The sequence below is a fragment of the Camarhynchus parvulus genome, chromosome 1 (assembly GCF_901933205.1).
Source record: "Camarhynchus parvulus chromosome 1, STF_HiC, whole genome shotgun sequence".
NCBI classification, from domain to species: Eukaryota; Metazoa; Chordata; class Aves; order Passeriformes; family Thraupidae; genus Camarhynchus; species Camarhynchus parvulus.
In genome coordinates, this window is record NC_044571.1 from 73,407,557 (window position 1) to 73,430,862 (window position 23,306).

Here is a 23,306-nt window from a genome sequence, read left to right on the forward strand (position 1 = left end):
TCCATCAAAGTAACATCAGATTAACAACAATATGTTAAGAGATGCAACCATTAATGTCTCTCTAGAGACTCACCTAACTTGGATTATAAATATAATGCACATTTATTGGGGGTGAAATATTTGCCCTATTAAAATTGGATTATTATCCCTGGACAAAAACATGGATTTCTATTTACATGGATAAATACAGCCTAAAGAGTTTTTTTTACCACTTCCTTTGATAAGCTGTTCAAACAATTAACACCATTATTTATGAAGTTAAAAGCTTAGCTGACAAAGAAATGGGAAAGGGGAAATATTTATAATGTGCATGAGATCAGACATTTATTTACTGAATATGAAAGAAAGATAAATTACTTCAGTAACTACCATTTTAAGAAGGAAAAAGATGAAGTTTGGAAAGGGAGAATTTACTGCAGTTGTTATACAACAGATCCTTTTAAAGCACTATGATGCTTAACAGAAAAGAAAATGTCAGACTTCAGCTCCTTTACTGATATTATCCACATTCAGTTGGTGAGGTTTTGTTTGAGTTGTCTTTAAGTAGTTGTTGGACTGCATTCTAGTCCTTATTTCACTGTTTTAGCAAAAATTGTTTATGATTGAAGTTCATCCACATCCTACATGGATTTGATACTTGTTTAACCAGAAAAGGTGGATTTATTTCACCAGCTGCTGCGTACTCAGTTTGCTACACAGAAATAGCAGTCACAGGTACAGTTCAGAAGAGCCTTTGAAATGGCATATCCTATACAAGAAAAATACTTTTAAAAAATAAAACTAAACCTTAAATCCAGAAAGTGCTATATGCATTGTTTCTGTTCTCTGAAGAAATGTCCACCTGTAAATTTTGAGCAAACCTGAAGATTAAGCAATGAGGTGTAAATAACCACCTAAGGTTTCATCCTAATTTGATTTCTTCTCAAAAACAATTGTTCTACACAGAAATTCAGTATAGGTAATTCCCTTCTTTGCTTAGATACCTGTATCTTCACATGCAAACCACAGCTTTTCAAAGTAAAACAGGCCTAGCTTTGCTCACATCCACACTTACATTTTCTACCTTGTCATTCTTCTCTGATTTCCTTTATCACTGCTGTACAATTTTTGGCATGGTGCGACCTGAACTTTTTAAGTGTTAAAAATGGAGTCAGGCTGATATCACATTTTCTGGCTTGTTTTCAATGCTTCTTCCATATTTCCTTCACATTCGCTTTTCTCTCTTAATTCAACATCAGACTGACAGGCTCAGAAAACAGCAAACTCCTTTCTACCTATAGCTGCTAAAGAAGAAACTACCATCAATTTTTTAGTGGTGGTCTTTTCTTCAAAAACCCTTTTTACAGTTAGGGTTTTTGTGTTTCCTACATATCCATTACTCTGCATTTAACAGAAAATGGAAATATGCTTTTTTTTATTTTCACCTGGTATTGTTTTTATGCTTCTGCAACTGCTTGTTGTTCTATAGGCAGTTCTATTTGTACAGATAGCATAGCTCTTTATAGGTTTCCCTTGGAACCCTCTTTTTAGTATGTAAAATGACCATATTTAACTTCCTGTCCTTCAACTAACTGATTTAGAAAAGTCATGACAAATTGGAGAAATAGTCCAGAACTAAAGAAAAAACAGATAAGAGAAACAAAAATGATAACAGCAATAAAAACATACAGGGATGGATTAAAGAAATTGTAATTGTTTAATCTGCAAAAGAGAAAGAGAGCATTATCACGTTCAGTTACATAAAAAGAAGCTGCAGAGACTAAGAGAATACATCACTTTCCATATATTCTTGGCTCAAGACAAAAGAAATATTTCATTTAAATTGCTTACAAGTCTTATCAGACACTTGAAGAAAAAATGTTAATGGTAGTAACTGCTGAGTACGGATGAGGTCTCTTTGGGAAACTGAATATATTAATTGGCATCTGATAAGAATTATTTGTGCAGCTCATCCTGCCTTTGGGAACAGCAATAAAATAGGTAACCTCTCAAGGTCTTTTCCTTCTACAACACTACCAAAACTAATTCATTTCCCTGATTTGTCCAGCTTCAGGCAATTAAAGCACTTTATCAAGATTGTCATAGACTCATCACATATTACTCTTGCAGAAAGAAGGCTGAATAACAGGCAGGCCATTAGACACTTACTTGATTTCACTGATAGGTACTTTCCTCTGTGCCAGCTGTTCCACCATTCCTTTTTCTTCTGAAGGAAGCAACACTAACAAAGCTTCACCACCTTCTTTGTACCTGATCAAAAGGAAAAAAAAAGAAACCTCAAGCAAACATGAAAAAAATTACAGTTTTTGTTGATGTTTTCAATAGCCAATGAGAATTTACATTTGATTCCTTATAAACAGTCCAAAGAACAAACAAAACCTCTCACTTAACAAAGGGAAAAGAAGAGGCAAACCAGTTAAGTGACTTGCCAATATCCCTACTTGAGCTGATATTAAAACTGTGTCTGGAGTTCTAAACATCTGGGGCTAAGACATGGGTTCACACCAGTGAATCTTCTCCTTCCTCGGTTTGAAGCATTAGTGGCAAAAAAATAGCACTTGATCAAAGTGTACTTTGACTACAGGACTAGAAAATCCAGCTATTTGCATTCAGCATTTGCCAATAGGTAAAGTTTCAATAGGCAATCAAATAGGTAAGGTTTGATTTTGAGAAGAAATCAAATAGGTAAGGTTTAACACTTGGTAAAAACTGATTCTTTTTGCATATCCTGCAAGCCAAAGACAGGGAAAGGTTACAAAAGGATAAATGCCTTGGTCTCAAATAACAACCCCTTGCTATATGTTCAGTAAAGGCTAACAGGTTCACAGTGACATCAAAGAAAGAAAAGCATTAAAATAGGAGCTCTTTAATTTATAGAAGCAGTTTCCAGATGCAAAAGAAAAGATATAATCAGACTGATCCCATAAGAACATATCTAGCATTCACTCTTCAGTGCACTTAACAGCTGTATCAAATGTAGATGAACTGGTAATTACTCAAGATACATGGTTAGCAAAGACATTAAAAAAATCAGCTAATTTATGCTTAAAGCACCTTCTTGAGCATTTTCTCTTTGTGCAAGAAAATATCCGTTCCTGCTTTTGGCACATTTACTGACTCCAGGACATTCATGTAGAAAAAAGTACCCTATAGCATTAGTAAGCAAACAACACAGTAGGTTTAGGGTCTCCTGAAGAAGTGGGTAATGATGACCTTGCAGGCACCAAGTCTCTATCCACTGTAGCACATATACTGTTTCCTTGTTTATATTTACAAATACTTCTTAAGAGTACAGATTGGTAAGAAAATACTGCACAGTCCCTCATTACAAAAACAAAATTCCAACTAAATTTCAGAAATATGCCAGAATTGGACAGAATTCAACTCATAACCAACTGATGAGAGCAATGTGTAGGACAAAGCAAAACAAGACTGCTAAGTTGCTCTGTAGAGCAGCTTTAAAATCCCTTCTTTAGGGAGGCCAGGGAGCAGAGAAGGATATTCTCAGGCATACCAAACATGAATCATACCATTAAAACTGATAAAAATCATTTCTAGTGGAATATACGGAGCCCACATTTCTCCAAGGATAAACAGTTATCACTTGGCAAAAACAGTACTGCAGAATTGTTTGAAAACTATAAACACTATCTGTCACAGCACAGTAAGCAATGCAAGTAGAAACAAAATCTGCAGTTAAAACAGTCTGACAGCTTTTATTACAGCTTTCTGCTTTCATTTGATGAATTTGAAAAATCACAACAAAATGCTCTTGGATGCCTGGGATTTTTTTTCTTCAATGCTATGTATGATGGGTTTGGATACCAACTTCTGAAGATCATCTACAAGTGTCTAGTAAATGTTTACATCATGAAATTTTAAGCTTTACATTCTAGATTTTGACATTTTACATGGAAATAAAATTTATATAAGAGAAGAATCTTGGTTACATGCCAACATCATGTAAATTTACTGATTATACATGGATTGATAAGAGTACTTTGGTACTGTACAAAAACTATAATGATTTAAATTCATTTCATTAGTACACCTACAATGTCCTCAATACAAAAAATATCAGCTTGTACAATCGATCAAAAAAAGAGTTCTAAAACAATACATATGTTTGTCTTAATTTATTATCTTTACCAAGTATGTTGTCCCAGCTTGGTAAAGACAAACATCCCATGGAATGTCTGCACCCTTTATACAATAACTAAGGTTGGGAAGAACTTGCTTACATGGACCAAGTGCACGTTTTACAGAAGTTCTATGTATTTCAACCTAACCAAATTACAAATTACATACCTGCAAGGTGGGTACCTGTTGGGCACTGCCACTATCTGAACAAGCAATGAAATCCTGGAAAGCCACTGAACCTTAGAGGACTATGTACTTTACTGTAAAAACTGATGATCATACTACCAAGACACCCAATTACTCATCAAAAGAACCTGAGCTCTCAGAGCACTGTTGGAAAGAAGGATGAAAATATTCTCTTGTATCTATCAGACAGGAAGACAGAGATAATATTGCTGCCAATACCAGTCTCACCAATTTAGAGTACAGAATAATGCAGTCCTACTTTTCTCTCCAAAGCAGATGATATGAAAGGATAGGACTCCAACAAGAGCTACGTGAATGATCTGGTATCTGCAAAAAATGTCTGTTAAATCTCTTAACAATCTTTGTCATTTGTCAAGAAAAGTCTTGATTGCACTGTATAAACATACAAATGATATTTTCAGATTCCTTAAAGTTAGCCAAAGGCATGGATTTGTGTAGTTTTGTTGCTCGTGGTATTTCTTATCACAGAGTGCCTGACTTGGAATTATTAAATTGTTTCTTTATCATATCTCTTTTATTCAGTGTGCAAAACACTGTGAAAGGCCAGTGTCAAAGAAATTAAGAAGAAATATTCAAAGGGCAGGGAGTGCAGATATCCTCTCTACAAGCCACAAAATCAAAATCTGCAATGATACAGTAGGGGAAAAACCATTCTATGCTTGTTTTGTTTTTATAACTTTCCAGCCAGTATCCAAGAGGCCACTCTGAAACAGGATGCAGGATCAGATAAACCTTCACTCCAACCCTTAAAAATTGATTTTGTGTTATTAGTGCTAAACTCTTTGTATGCTGAGTCAGTAATTGCTTCATAAAGTAAAAATCCTAAAGGCACATTTCACAGGTAATTCACCAAAAAAGCCAAGACACCTTCCACAGGTAATTCACCAAAAAAGCATCACATCTGGTATCTATGGACAACAACTATTTTAATGTTTACATTAAGTCTTGCAAAGCCTTTATGTAGACAAAGTAGTACCACAGATAAGCAAACAAACAACCACATGAAAATATAGATCTGGAAAAGAGAGATTTTCAAGCACCTCTACTTTCTCATCTTTTTCCACCTATTAAGGAGGAAAAAAAAAGCAACATAGAAATATTTCTCAGAGCTAAGTCTTCAGAAATTCTAAAGGACTGAAAGATATCTGGTAACTACTGATGCAGCACAATCCTTTCCCATACATGTTTTGGAAAGATTCTCTTTTAAATGCCAATATTTAAAAATATTTGAAGTTACGGAGGAACAGTCTTTGCCCTTTATACCATAATCGTGACTTAATTAAAACAAACAGTTTAATAACAACACTGTTCTTCAGAGCTAAACACAGAAAAATGAAAACATCACAGAATTGATAAAGATAAAAACCAAAGGATCTTAAATACCATCTGGGAAGGTTTTTATCTGTTTAGTGGACATTCAGTTAAAGAAAGCAAAATGCAGCCTATAAAAAAGGAGGTTTAGTTAGGCAGAGTATTATCTTATTTCTCAAAAAAATCCCCAACCTCATAATGTGCTAATCAGAAAAATATTGTGTTAAAGATCATCTCAAGAAGAGAGGCTTCAGTGGAAAATTTAACTTTTCCAAAGTGTTACCTCTGCATATTTCATACTAAAAGCTTCCATACTGGCAAACTTAGGAAAGGACAAGCTACTAAAAACTGGCATAAACAGTAACAAGAACAGTTAGATCTGCTTAAAATCTGTTTCCATTACAATGTCTAAAACACAGGAGAAAAGGACACCTCTTATTATCCTACAGGAATAAAATTCTCCACTAAAGCAAACAAAAGGAACATCTCTGTAATTATTTTTGGTGCACAAATAAAATGCTTAAACCTTTACAGATGATAAAGCAATGAAGAAACAACCTTGGTTACTGTAATTCTTCAGGCGGAGGACTACCTCTACAGATGAGACAATATTAGAAGTTCTCTCTATTCTTGCCGACTGCAGCCTTCAAGTTGTCCATCATCACCACAACCAAACATCTGTCCTAAAATGCTAATTTACACTGGTGATTTATTATCCAATAAGTAGGCACTTTGACTCTGCTGAAGAAAAGTAAATTAAAAACCTGAAAGTAACCAAACTTTCTTGGACTGTGTAATAATTGATGATATCCTGTCATCTCTTCAAGGTGATCAAGAAACCAGAGAAGGGACTCATCTTTGCACTGTGATCTTAACAGTCTCTAAGGGTATATGGTTTATTCCAAGTCCATGGAAAATTGCATCTTACTTGCAGAAAGTTTTTGGAGGAAAAAAAAAATCACTTCTAGTTCATATCTGCTTTGTTTTCTAGCGTCTACTGACTTCAATATGTTTGAAAAAGGCAAACAACTTCTCTGCAACTCAATCACGACTTGCAAGCAGGAAGCTGTGAAAATCATCATTAGTGCTATAAAGCAAAGGGTTATATTTACAGTGACTGCAGATGAGAAAAAGAAAGATGCCTACAATCAAGAGCAAGTGCCAAAGGCAGACAAAAAGGAAGTGGGATAAATTACTTACAACAATGTGGTAGTGGCTAATTACCAGTAGAGAAAAATGGTTTTAAAATGTTCACAACACCATTCCTTTAGCAAAGAAACACAAAACGTTGCCAAATAGCTTCACTTGATTAAAAAAAAAAAAACAAACCAAACACTAAAATTAAGAGGATAGTTTATGCACTGTGACAGAATCTATCTTAAAACTTCTAAAAATCACCCTGAGCCAACAGCCAACAGCTGGTATCAAACATGAAGAAAAAGAATGGCAATAGTCCAGTGAAGATAGGATGAGGAAAAAATCGTTTTCATGCAGGACAAATAGATACTCAATTCTTGCCTAATTTTACCCTATCTTAACCCATCCTTGATCAGATCCAGTCCACAGCTGCATATACCCCTAGGCAATACCATTAAAGCAAACATTACCATTATCACAAAGGCAATAAAAGAAAGCATACTGATTGTGAATCAATTCCACCTGGCCAAGCAGCTAGAATTGAGCTTGTTGTAACCACATTCAGAGTACTTCTACATCCTTGCCATGACCACTGTAACATACGGTTCAGTCAAATGTGCCACATTTTAATCGTCAGTGACATATGAGCTGTGGTTGTAACAGAATAAAACAGGAATGGGAACCATCTCATGAAGGTCATCAGGCACCAGTGTTCTGCTGGAAAAGCAAATATCCAATAGGAAAAAAGTGATGGAAAGGGAACTGTAAGGATAAGGTGCATAGATATGCAGACATTATAGAAAATGTTATACAGGTTGTCTCCAACAGATGTATTACAACATGTTTCCCCAACGTTTGTATCTCAGAAGACATAAGTTGACGCCAAATTTCCAGAGTTAAAGGCAGTATTTCTGCATTGCTTGGCAAGAAAAAATCATCTATTTTAAAAACTGGCAAAGGAGAAAACAGAGGATGAGACAGTCATAAAATTTGGGGGAGGAGGGTTACAGATATAAAGATACTTGCATAACAGTTTCCTGAATTGGAGTATTTCCCATTACAGAAAATGCAATATACAGGAAGTGATTACATTTTTGAAGACATTTGCCACACATGAACATGCAGGAAAAATAAGTATAATTTTTTTATACTTTGGACGTCACACATTTACCACCATACTCAAAACCAAGTATTTTGTGGGGTTTTTTTTTTAATCTGTAACTTGAATAGGACTTTACCAGGTTGACTAGGTTAAAGATCTAATTTTAGTCTAACTGGGCCAGCATGGATAGCATCAATATATGCTATCATCTTATCTGTCAAAAGACATAGAAGGAAGTAAGGTATCATTGCCAAGCTTGTGAGCTTAAATCAAAGCCCATTTCCAAAAGTATCACATTCCTAGCCAACAAGCCACCTTTGGACACTTTTAGCATTGCAGAAACTCTCCACAGTAAACCTTTTCAGAGAAAGGAAATTGGGCACTAGGGATGCCAGACCAACTGCTCAACTGCCTCATTCTCACTCAGATCAAATTTTCTGAGACTTACCAGAAGCAAGTAAGACACCGCTCTCCTCAAAACACTTAAGTCAGTAAGTTAAGCATTTAGAATAGCATCAAAACCAATCCCAATAAATGTGCCTGATTTTGCATGTGCATGATGATACACGCTAATTATATATTTTCACTCTTCTTCTAACGGACCCTTTGTTTATCATACATACTTGCAAAACTATAAATACAAAACTATTGAATAATTACTTCCACTGTGAAGCCAAGTTACTCACTATGTAAGGCAATCATTTATTCACTACACACCATTCACACTCTTCTCAGAACAGAAATAATCTGGACAACTTCATTTTGCAAAAATAATGCTCTCTAAATCTTTGCATATCATTTTAGTTTCAATAAAGAATCAAGAACAAGACGATTTCATCATGCAGAAAAACTGGTGAGCAAAATACAAAAAGCAGCACAGACTCTTGTTTCTCCAGCAAAGATTTGCCCCTGGAAAGACTGAAAGAAACAGCAGTGAATTATTAGCTAATAACCTAACAATCATGCTTAATACAAGATGGATTAGGAAAAAAGAGTGAGTCAAGTGAGTGAGTGAGTCAAAGAGTGAGTCATACTATTTCTACTATGTAATTTATATTTAATTTTGAAACTGTTTTCAATTTTTTTTAAAACAGCTACAGAAGTGAAGGAAAAAGCATTCAATTGAAGCAGGCATTTGTCTGTGTTGTACTTTTGTATAACGGAACAATGGAAGACATCTATAAAAATATATCCAAAAAATTTATTCTGAGCAGATCTGTTTCAATCTGATACACATAACAAATAAATATGTTCACCCACACACTATCCTTTAACAAAGAGAAACTAAAATCCAAATCTACCCCCAAGGGCTTCTACAGAAATACAGTAATTCATATTTTGTTTTAAAACTCAACCATTAAATTTGACTACAGAAGATACTATTTCTAAACATATTTCTTAAACAAAGTAACAGTTTTAGGTCTCCAATACTAGGCTCAATTGAGGCAAAACTTTATTTCCAATCATAATACCTTCTGGCCTTGTGACATAATGAGGACTGGTGAAATCTAAGCTTCAAACCAAGAAAACAGTATTTTTCCAGGCAGGAATAGGAAGAGTTTTATCTGCCATTTATTATAACTTCTACACTGCCAGGTTTCTTTCATAATACAGATCTGCTGTTTTTTTAAATGACAAATGAGCACAGAAAATAAATGCGTACTGGAATTTCTATCCCATCTACATGATCAATGGCCTCTTTCTGCAATATGCATTTCTGCTTAAAACAACAAAACTTTAATAAGAGATCTGGGTGCACTGCAATCTGAAACTGTGCTGTACCATCCACAGCAAGTCCTACCAAAGCAGCCCAATAAAAGTTACAGGAGACCAGAGAGTGTCTCGACTATTCACAGCTGACCCAATGCAGCAGACAGCCAGTGTTCACTGCTAAGTCCTCGATTCACCCAGGAAAAGAAGCTTCTTACCACGGGTTGTGAACAGTCTGACATCCCACAGAGCATTTAAACAACAAAATGTGAACTGGCTTTCTTTTTTCATTTTGCTTTAGATCACTTCTAATGCTTTGTTCACTTCTATTCTCCATTGAATACACTGTAGTTCAGTATCCCCAAAAAATAACCAGTAAATTTTGCTATGAAGTCAGAAATTAATTGATTCAGTTTACATTTTCTTTTCCACTGACCATTTAATGTCCTTTTTCTGTCTGGCAAGAAGCCAAGTTCAGAGAACCATCAGGGTTCTACTCTCACCACAGAACTACAGTCCCCTCCATTCAGTCATACTGGGTGAGTGTCCCTGCTAGCCAGCCTTGGTCACAAGAAATAATGGACAAGAATCATTATTGGTTCTTGTGGCTCACAAATCTTATCAAGTTAGTCTTAGAATAAACTGATTTCAAAAGGCCTTGGGAGGTTGTTGACTGCTCCAGCCTACACTGGAAGCAATCCACTACCCACAGCAGCTGCGTCCACTCTGCTGAGTTAAAATACATGTGCTTATTTATTATGTTATTCCAGCTAACAGCATAGCTTCCTGTCAGCAGGTAATAACCTTGGCCACTTAATCGTTCAGCGCACAGGAACATTCCTACCATTCCATTAGGAAGCAAATTCTAGCAGATAACACAGTGCCAGACAGTACAAATGCAGCATTCAGAGGCCACTGTCAAGAGTGTAGCTAGGATACAGTGTTTAATTTTAGAGAATTTAATAAAGTGAATTCCAAGTTAAATGTGGTGTCAACAATATCTTGTGACCTCCACTGGCAGCTATTTTTGCTTAACTTGAGTTAGGATGATGACTTGACTGCAATGTGAGAGGGTCTTAATATAGTATTTATTTTTAAACAACATTCAAAGTGCTTCAGTGGGTCTTAAAATAAAAATAGAAAAATAATCAAAACAAGGAGTTGTCATCTTGGTTGTTCAGGTTATTCAGGACCCAAGACACATATCCCTGAAATATTTTTCCCAATTTAAAAGAGAAATAAAAATCAAGCTTCCACCATTGAAAAATATAGTATTAAGTCACTTGCATTTTTAAATGTTTTATTGTCACATTACTCTTAAGGCTTCTTAGTCTCACTTTCACACATATAATGTGTGAAATTAATTACTTAAGGAGAGCCCCAGTGAGTATTAATGAGCTTCAGAGCTTATAACTGCATGACAGAGTAAGATCATTCTATCACCTGCCCCTTTCACCTGTCCATAATTTGACAGGTGTGTGTGTTCTCCAGTACTCACAAAGCACCAAAATACACGTTATTCTTAAGAGGCTTTAGTCATACCTCTTTCGGTCTAATCATCATATCAGCCACCACAAAAATGGCAGGTAACAGAGTATTCCGTTTTGGGAAGATGGAGTTTAATTACTCCTTTTGTTTTCAGAAATATAATCTACTAAAAGAAAAGAAGCATGCCTGTATGCACACTGTTTGTTGACAACAATTACAACTACTTTCCTAAGTCAGTGTAAGCACCTAAGAAAGCTAACCAACTAGGCTGGATTAAATACCATCAGAAGTCTGAACCAGTGAGACCTAAATCATATATAGCTCCAGACATATCACAGATAAAAAATGCAGAATAAAAATACTTATTCTGTTTAACATTCCAGTGCCAATGCCTTTAAAAAAAGACTCATGACATGAAAATCACTTAATTCAAGCAGCAGTAGTTGCTTCTGAATCAAAAAAATTTTAAACATTAAGTGGAGGGATGAAGGCAATGCCAGGAAAGAAAGAAATTAATTACTGAGACTTGCCAGGATATAGGTACATCCAACTTGAAGGTAGTTATGCATGAACAAAAAGATAAAATAACTTTTTGTTGTCTTGTCTAACCAATGCAATCATGACTGGAAGACAAATATCCCTATAAACTTTTTCCATGCCATACAACTTAGACATTATGTTTGGAAAAACAGCTGGGGGAAAATATGAGCATCAGGGTGCTTCAAAAATTATTATTATCTTCTGCTGTCCCCTAGTGGCACCGTAACTTCTTTCACAAATTCATCAAAGAGTACTTTCAACTGTAGGCTTCACAGGTTACAGAATAGAAGGCATCAATAGAAATTAAAAGCCAGAAGAAATTAGTTTTGCAGGCAATTGCTACAAGCAGCTTTTATTTGGAGTTTTTGAAACTAAATCCCAGAGGAAACACTGTAATCTAGTGTTTTAAACCACTGACTTTTCTAAGAAATTGTGTGGCAAAAATAACATCAAAAGTATTTACTGGACTGCCCATGATATTGTCAGTATTTTAGAAAGCCTGTCAGTGAACTATTTAAGAGTTTGAAAGCAATTGGAAGAAACAGCTGCTAGTCACTCTAATTGTAGCATATCTTTCAAGTTTATGAAAAAAAAAAAACCACTCAATATATGTCAATTCTACTATAAAGCAAAAGCATTACTGGACTATACCCAGATTTTTCTTGATCTTACTTAACCATAAATCAAAAATGCAGGAGTTGCAACTTATGTTCTTCAGCTGGGTAAAATGCAAATGAAATGTTTCTTAGGGAACAGACTGGCCTTATCCACTTAAAAATAAACTGCTACCTCTTGTCTTAGATCAAGCTTTGCAAAATTGTAAGATGTATGTGGGAACACATCCATGATTGTTAGTCAAAGGTTTTCCAGCCCCTTCCCCAACACATTTTCTCTCCTTTCATATTTACTTTCATATCACAAAATAATTTGACTTCAAAAGTAAACACTATTTGGCATCCCAGTTTTAATTACAGTTTAACACAGCCCCTTAATTAGATGAGATATTTAATTTAGCTTTCATTCTATGCAATTATATTCTCATAACCCATGAAAATTTGTAATTATCTCTAACCTCATTAATGAGGACTACTAAATTGCAGTTCAGTTCATTTTTATCAAGTTTCTAGAAGAAACACAAGCTTCTCATATGGACTGTAGCTATTGAAAACAAATGAAGCTTCCTACTCAACACTGAGATTTCAATGAGAAGTACATTCTCAATTACCCACATCAAAAACTGCATTAGCATATTTACTTAATGCACAGCATTTACTTAAAATTATTAGACATCTCCCTTGTTTTATTTCCAAAGATTTATTTCACGCTATAAAGTTTCCTAAACAAATTTCCTTCCAGGACTGTTTTACCTTAAGGATGGAGACAGCCTGTATGTTTCCTCAAAATGAATGCCCAGTATAGGCAGAACCTGCTGATCCTTGTTTGAGATTAGGAAACAGAAAATACCCATGAAGCTTTTCCTACAGAAAAGCTTTTTTTTTTCACTGTCAGTCAACACCCTCCAGCTCACACAACTCGCTCAGATGTACTCCCAATTTCTGTAAGGTCTCCCTACTGAAAAATTGACATAGAAGGAAATGCAATCAACATCCCAGTAAGGCATCCAGCACAGCCCACAGTCCCTGAGACAGACACCCTGCCCCAATTTTCTGTCTAAATCTGTGTCTCAAGCAATCACAGAAGGCTGCACTTAAGAGGCCACTGAAGACAGACAGGCCCACTGAGGACTTTAGCCACTGCCAGGCTAAAGTCCTCTCAGAGGACATTTGAATAAAAGCATGATGACAAAGAGGAGTTGTTTGACTTTGTACCGCTTCAGAGCTGTTTCCCCATGCTAAGCTTGGTTAAAATTGCTGTTCTCAGCTCCTAATGAGACTAGGGAAAAGGCCTGAGGATTACAACTCCAGGAAGGTGCTTTAACTGAGTGACACGGTTCAGAAAGAGCTCAACCAGTATCCTAAACCCTGCCAATTAAACAGTGCCAAATACATTGTTTCCCTTACATGATGACAGTGTGCCATAAAGACAAAATTACAAGCCTCCTGTGGAAGTCACACAGGATTTAAAAAAAAGAAGAAAGAGAAAAAAGAAAATTTAACAGAACTCTAACCAAGCCTACATGCTTTTCTCTCAGTTGGAATGCATAAGATTGCATCTAAATTTTAAATTAGCAAAATAGCTACTTGTTTTATCTAATTATATACATCACTCACTGACTTTGTACATTGACAGGTTTTTATCAAAGTCAAATAAAAATTTATCATTCCCTTCTACCATAGAAGATGAGAAAACTGAGAGCAGAGAGACAGAATGAGGGAGAAATGTTACCAATTACAATGAAAACATGGCTAAAACATCTACATTTTGAAAGAATGCTGGAAGTGCATTCACATGGTACAGTCACCAAAATTTACAGCCTTCTGATCCAGGAATACAGATCTCAAATTCTTATAGTGTTGAAATCCTATTCTAAGCAACTGCTCTGTCATTAGGTTTGACAACTGCCTATATTGCAAGCTCTACTACAAACAAATTAAATTAGAGACAAGATATAATGCTAGGCCTTGCATTTCATCCTTCAGATAATTGCATGAGGTTTTTGATCTCCTGAATTATATGCAGTAACAGCTTCTGTTTCACTTAAAAATCTACTTCAGAGATGAAGGACTTGGCTTACAATAGTGTATCTGGGTAACTCCCATCATAAAAGCTTAGCCACAAATATTTTAACTAAAGCTATGCTTAAGTATATAATTCCACAAAAGACTTAGAAAATTAAAAATTTAACCTGTAATTAACATTTGATTCCTTCCTCCCAAGTTAAAATAAGGAAGAAATAGTTCCATTCTTTTGAAGAGTCTTCACAAAGAAATTGGATCCATCGTGTAAAACATTATTTATCTGTAAATGTCAGTAGCAAAACAAGCTTTTCCACTCACACACACACTCAACTCATCCTTTGAGGTATTCCTGCCAAGGGAAAAAGGTTTTCTACTTCCTCCAATAATCGTTCCTAATCAGATGGAACAACCAGGGATATTTTTGTCTGCTGTAACAAGTCTCTGAAGCACACTAAGAAATTATTAAGTTAAATCGTTACTCCTAACTAATCAAAGGGGTCTCTTACTGATAACAGCCTTTTTCTCTCTAATTTATATCTTAATTTTTTCAAGTGAGTCTTTAGCCAGTGATCTGTCCCTACAGAGATCTTGTTTTAAACATTAAAATACTAATGAAAAGTGAAAACAAACCTGGCTGTTCTTCCCACTCTGTGGATATATGTGTTTGCATCTTCTGGACAATCAAACTGAATGACCCAATTCACTGCTGGAAAATCTGTGTAAAGAAAAAAATACAGCAAGTAAGTTCACTGGACTCCAAACACTCCTATGCAAGAACATTAATTCCTGTAAGAACCATCATTTGGACCCATTTACAGATATTAGGTGCAACCTCTGAAATGTTGCATGCATTAGCATACATAAACAATCACTCTCTTCATCAAAGAAAGTTAAATTAATTGTGTGTTCATTTCCTAAATTATGACAGTGCAATGAATGGAACATAATTTCACACTCGACAAGAACAGACATGTTTTGTATCACACAGAAGATAAAACATCCTATGGTTAACAATTATATAACAATATCTGACCCACTTTTAATCCTCACTGTTAATATGCTACACCACTGGGGTCTGAAGTTAGCTGTGGTGAGACTGCATCACTTCAGCTGTCACATACAGAAATACAACAGCCCCTCTTAAAGGTGGGAGGGGTGACCAAGCCTGACAAAAGTCAGCCTTGACTGTGAATGGTATTAATAATAAGCATTTTCCAACTGCTGCACTTCATTCAGCAGCAGCATGCTTTGCACTGAAACCAAATCTTCAGCTATACAGTATTCCAGAATTATACCTACACTCTAAACCAAACTAACCATACCCAAATTAGATAGTCACTGGCGAGAGTTCAGCAGTATGGAAGGTATGAGAACCAGTTTTCATTCCTGACTTCAGTTTTTAGAGCACCTTCTTTCTTTTTGTAACATAGTGACAAAACCTCACATTTTGCACAACAGAGTTTGCTATCTCAAAGAATAACTGGACTCCTGAAAAGTCTTGTGTTATACTTAAATGCCTCCAAGAACTAAAAGAAAAAAAAATTTACCCTCATTTATTTTTCTGCCTCCTTATCAATACAGTCCTACAATGCCTCTCATCTATCAGACATTAAAATTTCAGGTTTCCATTTCCACATACCAGTAGGTTAGCAAATTTTCATATCCTTTGAAATAACCCACAGGATACAAGCATATCAGGAATACTTAAAACTGCTGGAATCTTGCCTTACAGCATGTAGTAAACAAATACATCACTGATACATCACTGTTTACCTACCACACGTTTCTCTGGGATAAAAAGAAAATATAAGAACAGATTAAGTGGGCCTCTTCAGTAAAGAAACAGCAGAACTCTAAGAAGCATCTCTATTTTGAGCTCCTAAGCAAACTACAGCTTTATTTTTCAAAAACTGGGTCAGTCTTCAGAGTATAAAGTCTGATAAAGCCTCAACAGGTTTAGCTGCTGCTCCACTCCTAGGTGGGTACCTACCCAGGCCACGAGCTGCGATATCTGTAGCGAAAAGCACTGCTGCCTTTTTCCGAACAAAACAAGTGTAGACTTCCATTCTCTTCATCTGCTGCTGCTTGCCATGGAGTGCCAGGACAGGAAGACCAGGCTGAAGCTTACAGAACACTCTGAACAGATACTGAACCTACCCAACAAATCAAGGGGAAAAGAATTACCATGCACTGTTAAGATCATATACAGTGTATACAGCAAATGAAATTGTACATCAAATTAAATAAACTTTTCTCCACATTAGAAAAAAAAGATGTTGAGACCTTGTTACACAACCAGGTACTAAAAGATGAAAGCAATTGTGGCAAAAGACCGCCAGGCCTTTTGATGGCATTTCCTAAAGGAAATCAAGAGTAGGTAACAGCAAGAATAACTTGGGATGCGAGTACTTAGGGGGTATGCTAAGGACCAAAGTCTGAAAAGTCCATCAGAAGCACTTCTTTTAAACAGTACTGGAGGGGTGTTGTGTTTTATACTTGCAACTCAAATCAGTCTACAGTCTCAGTTTACTATTTCAAGTTTCAACATGTTCTCTACAAAATCAGCCTGTTCGCTCTTACCTACAGTACCCATGATGCAGCATTGTTTTACAGCAGGCAGCTACCTAGCATCTTTTTAAGAAAGTAGTTACATAAATTGTGTATACTACTGAACAGCTACAGCTCCAAAAATTTCTGTACAACTAAGCTGACCACTTCAGTGCCACCAGTCAACTGCAGAACAACAAAAATATCGCAACCTCTTGCGCAGGTGAAAGAATTGCAATTAATATTTACTAGGCCATTGTAAAATGGTCTATTATTGTAAAATACTAGCCTTGTATTACACTAGTAAGCAATACCTGCACTGTTAAGTACTTGATACATGCAGTAGTTATAGGTACAAATATCTGTGCCAAACAAACACACGCAAATAGCTTCAACAGAATGGTCCCAGGACACTTACAGAAGCAGGTATTTGAAGGATTACTTGCTATGTAAGAAAAACCTTTGCCAGTACTATTTCACAATCACACTGTCTCAAAAAGGCACTTTAAAAGCTTGTAGGGAAAGCAAGTCCAATTACTGAAATACTTTGTAATCTAACTGTGAAGCATGTCAAAAGACAGAACTGAAATAGCTGGGCCTTACTGACATTAACTTTTAGCATTCATCTTTAACAGCAGACCACAAAAATGGCTGAGAACACTCAGGTCTCCAGAACCTTCCTGCACTGAGCCTGGGGCACTGAACTGCGTCAAAGCCAGATCCTGAATGACATACAGCAGTAGGTGATGTTTTGTTCCTCCAATTTCCTGTTGCAAATTAGTCCACAATCTCACCTCTCCGATGCATTGATACCTATATGAATATCTTCATTTATCAGTTTTTAAATTCTGGGGCAGAAGGAGGGAGAGAAAAACATACCTCTTTACAGCTTGCAAAAAACACAATGCTCTTCTTTTTCAAATGAGTTCTCAGGAAAGAGTATAACATGTTTACTTTCTGCTGAAGCTCACAGACAACATAGTTCTGATCCAAAGTCGCTGGGGTACTAAAGAAGGAAAAAAAATAAAAACATATCCAAAAAGTACATTTAGATAAATCACAGAAATGCCTCTCACCTTTCTTTTAAGCCAAGAGTGTCTTATACATACTCAGAAAAAGGAGAAAAGAAAAGGAATCAGGTTGGAAAGCTCTCCCACTTTGAGAAACAAGTCTTATCAGCGTCATTTGAAAGCTACATCAATTCCCTTATTAAAAGCCAGTGGGGAGAGACAGATGACTTTTGACGTTACTTCTAAATTCATTTAATTCCAGCAAGGCAAACCTTCCATGTCTAAGCAGCGACATTCAAATTGCCTTGACTTAAAATGCAGTTTTGTCTATTAGTCCTATTAAAGCATCATTTGTGCTTAAGGCAATGTCAAAGCAGTCTAATCACACACAAAAAGAGAGCATTGATGTACTTCTGCTGATTACACTGAGATGCAAAGTGACTTTCTAAAGCTCTGAATTGTCATCCGAACTCACATTTCTGTTCTTAAAAGCAGAAATAAAACAAAAAAAATTATATGGGATATTTGCCCTTGAAACACATCTAAATGCTCATCTCTTACAGTCCCTCTACTTCACCTTAAACAGACTATGGGTATTCAAAATTACCTTTCTAAAGGTGGTCACTTGGGAGGATAAAATTACAAGAGACTCCTCCAGTTTTTATTCTGCTATTTAATTTGAATTACGCCACAGCACTTTTTGCTTTCTACATCTTTCAGAGGAATTTGCTTTTATAAGGCAATAACCTAAGGCAGTAAACTCTAAAACAAATTAATACTTACATTTCTTTTAATTTGGTTTGTTATCTAATTGCATTCTCCCAAATATTTAAAAAAATTAAATGTACTTTAAAATAGACTTCACCGAACATGGGAGATCTGTGAAATAGATAGTCGCCAAAATGAAGATTGCATACGAGGCTTGTATATTCTCTTCTGAAAAGAGGGTACTAACCACACTTTTTTTTCTGGCAATCATGTTTACTTAAGATGCCTTTGACAGTACTACTGATTAAAAAAAGGTATTTGAAGTACAATACAAAGATAATCAAACCAAATAGTAAAAACTTCTTCAAGATTCAATTGCATGGTTCTGCCATGCATTTTCCTGATGATTTCTTGTTTGCTTCCAGGAAAACCATTTTTATCTCTGTGCTTCACCTTTCTCCTGCATCTTGCATATGGAAATATATGCATATTTCAGAGAAGAGCAGAAAAAGAATCATCCATGCTCATAAGTAATTTGACACTCAGATGATCAGGCCCACAGAAATGCAAAATAATATTCTTCATTTGGATTTCAAAAGAAAATTATGTGCCGAAAAGCAACATTTATTTAGTGATACATTACATTTTTTGAGCATGGCACACCACATACTTCCCTTCCAGCAAGGGCCTCCCATCCTACTCCAAACTGTAGGGCAGGACAAATCTATTTTATGCACACAGGGCCAGAGCCCTAAACGCGCATAGAAAACACAGCACATCAGGAAGCCACGGGAGTTACCACCTGTCAACTAACAGCACATGCTTTCTTTTGGGCACCTAATACTGAATACACAAGCAAGACTGCCATTCTGCACTTTGCCCAGAGGAAAGCACATCCCTGGAAAGCCAGATTTACAAATGGCACACAGACAAACTGTATTTGTGGTGGTTTTGCACAGTAAGAACAGCAGAAAAGGAGTTACTCAGAACTGAGCGCTGCTAGACCCAGCACACTGGCTGTAATCCACTCTGCAGCTTCCTCCTGAGGAAAAGAATTTCCAGTCTGAGAAACTCCCTGAGGAGTCAAGACAAGCACAGGTTCAGCCTCCCTGTAGTGATTCAATCAGAACTAGTCCCCTCTCATTTGGAAATTCCTTGCATTCAGGAAAGCACACAGCAGGATCAGACACTGATCCAGTGATGGACAGATAACACTACCTCTGATTCAGGGAACTGACAGAGCAGCAGTTAAATAGGATCACTATCTAACCCTCCCCAGGGGAAAAAAAATACCAACATACCTGAATTTGGCTTTCTCATGAACCCAAACATATTCTGGATCTTTCAGACTCAGCCGTGCAAGATCCTTCACAGATTTTGTTTGTGTTGCAGAAAAAAGCAAGGTCTGGCGTTTCTTAGGTAGGTTTTCTATGATTGCATTCATTGTATCAGCAAACCCCATGTCTAGAATTCTGTCAGCTTCATCAAGAACTGGATTGAAAGATAATTTTGAGGAAAAAAATGGGTTTAGATTTACTTATGAAAAAAAATCTACATTAAATCCATATAGCATAAAATTCTATCCGTACTTAAAATGCAGCGATTAATTAACTATTGCACATGACAGGAATCTCTTTAGATATCCCTGTACTTCATAAAACATGTTTTTAAAAACACCTGCAAGAGAAACCACAGCATTACCCATAATCTATGCACTACAGCCCTCAGTTTCACATGCAGAAGGAAAAAGATCAGCATCTCAAGTGAACAGTTTGGCAATTTGCAAACAGACTCCCTGCCCTTTTACTGAAATGAAATAAAAGCACAGAACATAAGACAGTGTTGTAGTATTTGTGACAGAGCAAAAGACTCTCCTGTACCTAAGCTGAATTTACCATTGAAATACAGGGTATAAACCAAGTAGCACAGAGACAAAGCTTTAAAAGAGCCTACATTTCATGCAATTCTTGTCTGTCATGAATTGTATTAAGTGAAGCAAGCATAATTTCACATTTTATCAGCTTCATTAGCTTCTTAATTGCTTTTAAGTTCCTCAAGCTATGCTAAAGATTATGCAGTTCTTAGAAACAGGCAAACCTTTCCATTACACTGAAAATTTTTGTTCAAGCTGGAAAGATGAAAACAAACAATGTTAACAATGCAAACAAGAGAATAAAAGGAGAGGAAATCTATCTTAAAACACAAAATGTTTTCTAGAAGTGGTCCAAAATACACACACTGCAATGGATATCCTATGTAGCTATTTAATTATCATGTCAGGAAAGACACGAGAGCCATAGCCAGAAAGGTAAGTTTAACATTAGTAAAGACCAATGTAAAAGACTATATGGGGCTACATTGGGGTTTGGGTTCCTTACTAAATCCCCCACTTCCTATCATCCTAGGGACAGCATGCTCAGCAACTGCTTCAGACAAAGTACACACAAGAAAGGGATTTTGCTATTTTCTAATTTAATCTGAACATGTGGAAGTTTAAATGCCATTTCATCAACATAACATGACAAGAATAAACTTTTTATGCAGGGAAGTGGTGCAACAATTATGAGCTGTTACAATATATTCTCGAGTACTTTCAAGTACTTAAAAAACTTACTCAACATTTGCAGATCAGATGCATAGAAATATGATGTTTCATCCATGTGTTGTAAAAGCCGTCCTGGAGTGCAAATTAGCATATTTATGTGGTGGATTCTTTCAGACTCTTCTTTCAGATCCTGAAATGGAATTAATCCATCTTAGCTTTAGTTATTCAGACTAGAAGTCCAGTACCAGAGACAGTCAGGCCAGTTTAACCTATTAACAGCTCTTAGAAGGAATAGTCAAGGAGCAGCTTTCCTCTTCCCACAGCTATGCCACCATTTCTTCAGCATCTTCACATCTGTGGCTTGAGGAAAAGGTATTTCAGAGTAATCTAAATTAACTGGAAGACTTGGCAGGAAGGTCCATCCAGTCATGGACACTGCAAAGACTTTAAATACACCTCAAAAAGCTTCAGAAAAGACACGGAATACACACAAGAAAATAGCGGGTCACTAATAGGTTCCTATTAACCACTCTCCTCCTTGACTTTTCAAGCCCAGGGTTTCCTTCCTTAACTAGCACTTAATACAGCACTCAACTATGCTTCCATACAGCAAACTCCAAGAGAGGACACACACCTTTCCTCCAATGATAAGACCAGCTGAGAACTCATGGTTCTTCCCCACTTTACGCAGAACCTTGAAGGTTTGGTAGGCCAGCTCCCGGGTAGGCGAGATGATCAAAACCCCCAGGCCATCAGCTGATGTCCACTGCTGTCGATAGAGGAGCTCCAAAGCCTGAAAGAAGTTATCATTTTATCACCACAAAAGTCTCAGAAAGAAAATGTGCAATAAGTTGGTATCAAAGTGTCATTGAAAAAAAAAGACAAAGCCACGTTAATTAAAATAATGACATGAAGAAACATCAGTGCACATTTTACATGGTTGATGATATATAAATTCTAACTAATGGTAATGACACTTGCTGTTAAGGAAAATTCTCCAGTACCAACCTAAGACAGACAGCAATGAGTGGAAAATCATAAACACTTCACTGCACAATTAATCCTATCCTGCTAAATTCTGGAAATTAGGCCATTTATATGATAATAGGAATCAGTACAGAAAAACATGAGAAATTTCTCTGCTCATGAGGTTTTGTGGGAACCAGGAATACAGTGAGCACCTGGAAGAACACTAATTATTGAAGCTTTAATTCTGGCTTATAGACTTGAAGCAGTCTATCCACATATTACGTACAGAACATTCCAACTAAAGTTGGAGGATTATTCCCTCTCTTATGAATTGATGCTGCAGAAACACTCTATCAGTCAGCTAATCCTAACACAAGGACTTTACAGGTATGAATATCTGAAGCCTTCTGAAATACTGAGAGCTGGTAAGCATACTTGCACAACTAATTTTTTTCCACTCCTCATCTCTTCAGCTCCTCTCCTTCTTCTCTAAAACTGTTTTTAAATAAGATTTGTAAAACTAAGTATGTCTACTCTTATGTTAAATAATAGAGTAATCTTACTTGTTCCTTAAATTCACAAGACTTGTGAAGCCACCTACATTTTTTTTATTCTCTACTAATAAGATTCTTTTTAAAAAAGCAGCATAAAGCATAAATCTTCTTTACAAGAGAGGGTATTCAAAGCACCTACTACTGCTCTCACAGTAATAGGCTCCAAAAAATTTATGCTTACAAAAATCCAAGTAAGGTTAAACACAGAGTAACTCCATAAAAAAATTTCTCCCCTTTGGGGTTTGTATCCACTTACATGTGCACTTTAAGCACACATCTCAACTAAGAAATGAAATGCAGTCATGATGCTTTGAGTAAAACTGTCAGACACGTACGTCCATTACAGGGATTTTCATCCCACTTTTCTGCTTGCACCTAGAAGCGATTTCTAAGGAGTTGACAGGAAGTCCACAATCACTAAGGTAACTTTGTTATGTAAGGTCCAAATCGTAACATTTTAAAGGAGCGAAAATCAGTCATTAAAAAATCTAAGGAACTGAAAATCCACCATTCTGTTTCATACAGCTAGTTTTCAAATGCCAGAAAAATTGGAGAACTAGAGTTGCACCAGGAAAACATTGCTGAGAGAAAAACAAAGCACTTTCTAAATCTACACAGGGTCTACTAACGTAAGGCTCAAAATGAAACTTTTAAGTCGCAGAATACTCCTGGAACAAAAAATACACTTCTTTCAGAAGT

At 36.2% G+C, this 23,306-nt stretch overlaps 1 protein-coding gene across 1 annotated transcript in view; it reads right to left on the bottom strand.

Annotated features, from left to right (window-relative positions):
* Window positions 1-23,306, bottom strand: part of LOC115904473 (probable ATP-dependent RNA helicase DDX10) — a 47,626-nt gene that overhangs the window by 19,190 nt on the left and 5,130 nt on the right. Inside the window, exons 4-10 of the mRNA XM_030949936.1 lie at window positions 21,719-21,877; window positions 21,154-21,274; window positions 19,841-20,030; window positions 17,701-17,827; window positions 16,265-16,427; window positions 14,905-14,989; window positions 2,149-2,250 (exon numbers count right to left, since the gene is read on the bottom strand). Of these exons, the coding sequence (XP_030805796.1) occupies window positions 2,149-2,250; window positions 14,905-14,989; window positions 16,265-16,427; window positions 17,701-17,827; window positions 19,841-20,030; window positions 21,154-21,274; window positions 21,719-21,877 (947 nt within the window). The remainder of the gene's footprint in view (window positions 1-2,148; window positions 2,251-14,904; window positions 14,990-16,264; window positions 16,428-17,700; window positions 17,828-19,840; window positions 20,031-21,153; window positions 21,275-21,718; window positions 21,878-23,306) is intronic.